The 2,519-nt window shown below is 51.8% G+C and overlaps 1 protein-coding gene and 1 pseudogene across 1 annotated transcript in view; one reads left to right on the top strand and one right to left on the bottom strand.

The window, feature by feature from the left end:
- The window catches only part of WDR74 (WD repeat domain 74), an 8,655-nt gene extending 7,775 nt beyond the window's left edge, over positions 1–880 (bottom strand). Inside the window, exons 1-3 of the mRNA XM_003798703.3 lie at positions 737–880; positions 540–646; positions 324–445 (exon numbers count right to left, since the gene is read on the bottom strand). Of these exons, the coding sequence (XP_003798751.1) occupies positions 324–445; positions 540–646; positions 737–803 (296 nt within the window). The 5' untranslated portion in view covers positions 804–880. The remainder of the gene's footprint in view (positions 1–323; positions 446–539; positions 647–736) is intronic.
- A 1,036-nt stretch (positions 881–1,916) lies between these two features.
- The window catches only part of LOC105887861, a 5,760-nt pseudogene continuing 5,157 nt past the window's right edge, over positions 1,917–2,519 (top strand).

Raw genomic sequence — 2,519 nt, 5'->3', positions numbered from 1 at the left:
CCCGCCACAACGCCCGGCTATTTTTTGGTTGCAGCCGTCATCATTTGGCGGCCCTGGCTGGATTCGAACCTGCTACCTTAGGTGTATGTGGCTGGCGCCTTAGCCACTTGAGCCACAGGCACCAAGCCAGAATTAAAACTTTTTAAAGACACTCCACTTGTACACCTGCAATTCATCCAGTACCTGGAACTCAGTAAGTGTTCAATAATTACGGCATCGGTAAGAACTAAGGCAGAAACCCAATTCTCAGACCATGTTATCTAAGGGTTTGTCGGCATTACTCTCCCATTCCTTGAGCATTCAACAACGGTAATCAGTCTCACCCGTCGGCCTGGGCGAGGCCCCGGAACTTGCCCTCTCCGCCGGGGCAGTGCCTCTGACCCAAGAATATGCCCTCTTCGGTGCTGAAGCGTTTCACTGTCCTGTCTGCACAGCCCACCAGAATCTGCAGGCAGAGAATTGGGGGATGGCGAGGGGAGCAAGGCTGCAGCGCCCTAGGGCCCGAGTCTCGAGTTCCAGCCGGGCTGGTGGCCACTTACCTGGGTCTCGCCATCTGCGCCCCAACACAGGGCGCTCACGGCCTCCTCACGCCGAGGCTGTCCGGTCGCTGTGAAGTTGACCGCTTGTTTTCGCTGCAGGTTGACTCCTGAGAGACAACGGTGTCAGTCGCGCCATAGTCGCGAATGGGAGCCCCCGCACGTCCCCACACTAGACTCAATCGACTCCCTTCACTCACCTTTCAGGATGCCAGTCTCGGTGCCGACCCACACGTGGTTCCAGCGCGCCCGTACAGCAGCCGCCATAACAGGGATCGGAAACCAACAGCTCCCACTTCCGACGCAGCATTTGCGTCACCAGCAGGCGCGAAGTCGTATCCGATCGACTCAGTAGCTGGGAGTTTGAAAGTTCCCAAGAGTAAAGGTTCCACCCTGACGCACTTTGTTTTGCTTTACGAAAAGGAAGTCAGGAGATGCTTGTTTAAAGTGATCTGAAGAGGGTGGCGCCTGTGGTCTAGTGAGGAGGGTGCCAGTCCCATATACTAAGTAGTTGTGGGTTCAAACGCGACCCCGGCCAAACTACAACAAAGAATAGCCGGACGTTGTAGTGGGGTGGGCCCTGTAGTCCCAGCTAGTCGGGAGGCTGGGGTAAGAGAATCGTCTACGCCCAGAGTTGGAAGTGGCTGTGAGCTGTGACACCACTGCACTCTACCAAGGGCTATTTTTTGAGACAAGGTCTCGCTCTGGCTCAGGCTGAGACCCCCATCTCTTTAAGAAAAAAAATAGCCGGGCGTTGTGGCGGACGCCTGTATTCCCAGCAACTTGGGAGGCTGAGGCAAGAGAATCGCTTGAGCTAGGGTGACCAGACGTCCGATTTTGGCGGGACAGTCCCGCTTTTCAGCAATTTGTCCCGCGTCCCGCGACGTTTTAAAAAAGTCCCGATTTTTGGAAAGAATGCACGAACGGGCTGGAGAACAAGAAGGGAATATATGGTTTTCGGCCACCATATGGCTATTTCGCCAGAATATGAGTTTTATATTATTTTTGTTAATTTTATAATGTTAAACTGTAATAAATAATTGCTGAGAAGTGATTATTGAGAACTGCTTATCAAAGTTTGCATTGTTGTCAGGCCCTGCCTGCCCAGTCCCTTCCGCTCCGCCCCCGCTCCGCCCCGCCCCCGGGCCATGTTGTCCCGCCTTGCAGATGTTAAAATCTGGTAACCCTAGCTTGAGCCCAAAAGTTTGAGGTTGCTGTGAGCTATGACGCCACAGCATTCTACCCAGGGCGACATAGTGAGACTCTATCTCAAAATAAATAAATAAATAAAGTAAAAATTAAAAAAAATAAGGGGCTTCCTGCAACATTGAGGTTCGTGATTGCTTGGTTGCAGTTTCCGTCACTCTGAGATGGTGCGTAAGGCTGGGGGCGACCATGGCAAAAAGCAAATTCGAGTATGTCAGGGACTTTGAAGTTGACGACACCTGCTTGGCCCACTGCTGGGTGGTAGTGCGGCTGGAGGGCAGGAATTTCCATCGGTTTGCTGAGAAGCACCACTTTGCAAAACCTAATGACAGTCGTGCTCTCCATCTGATGACCAAATGTGCCCAGACCGTAATGGAAGAACTAGAGGATATTGTGATTTGCATATGGACAGAGTGATGAGTACAGCTTTGTGTTCAAGCAGAAAAGCAATTGGTTTAAAAGAAGAGCTAGTAAGTTCATGACTCATGTCGCATCTCAGTTCGCCTCCAGCTATGTGTTTTATTGGCGGGATTACTTTAAGCACCAGCACCTTCTATATCCCCCAGGCTTTGATGGAAGAGTTGTGATGTATCCCAGCAACCAGGTCTTAAGGGACTATCTCAACTGGCGGCAAACAGATTGTCACATCAATAATCTTTATAGGCTCGGCGCCTATGGCTCAACCGGCTAAGGCGCCAGCCACGTACACCTAAGGTGGCGGGTTCGAATCCCCAGCCCGGACCCGCCAAACAACAATGACGGCTGCAACCAAAAAAT

Source organism: Otolemur garnettii, unplaced genomic scaffold (genome assembly GCF_000181295.1).
Source record: "Otolemur garnettii isolate 467f Iridium unplaced genomic scaffold, OtoGar3 scaffold00140, whole genome shotgun sequence".
NCBI classification, from domain to species: domain Eukaryota; kingdom Metazoa; phylum Chordata; class Mammalia; order Primates; family Galagidae; genus Otolemur; species Otolemur garnettii.
Note: the sequence above shows the minus strand (reverse complement) of the source record. Positions and strands in the feature narration are given on the sequence as shown.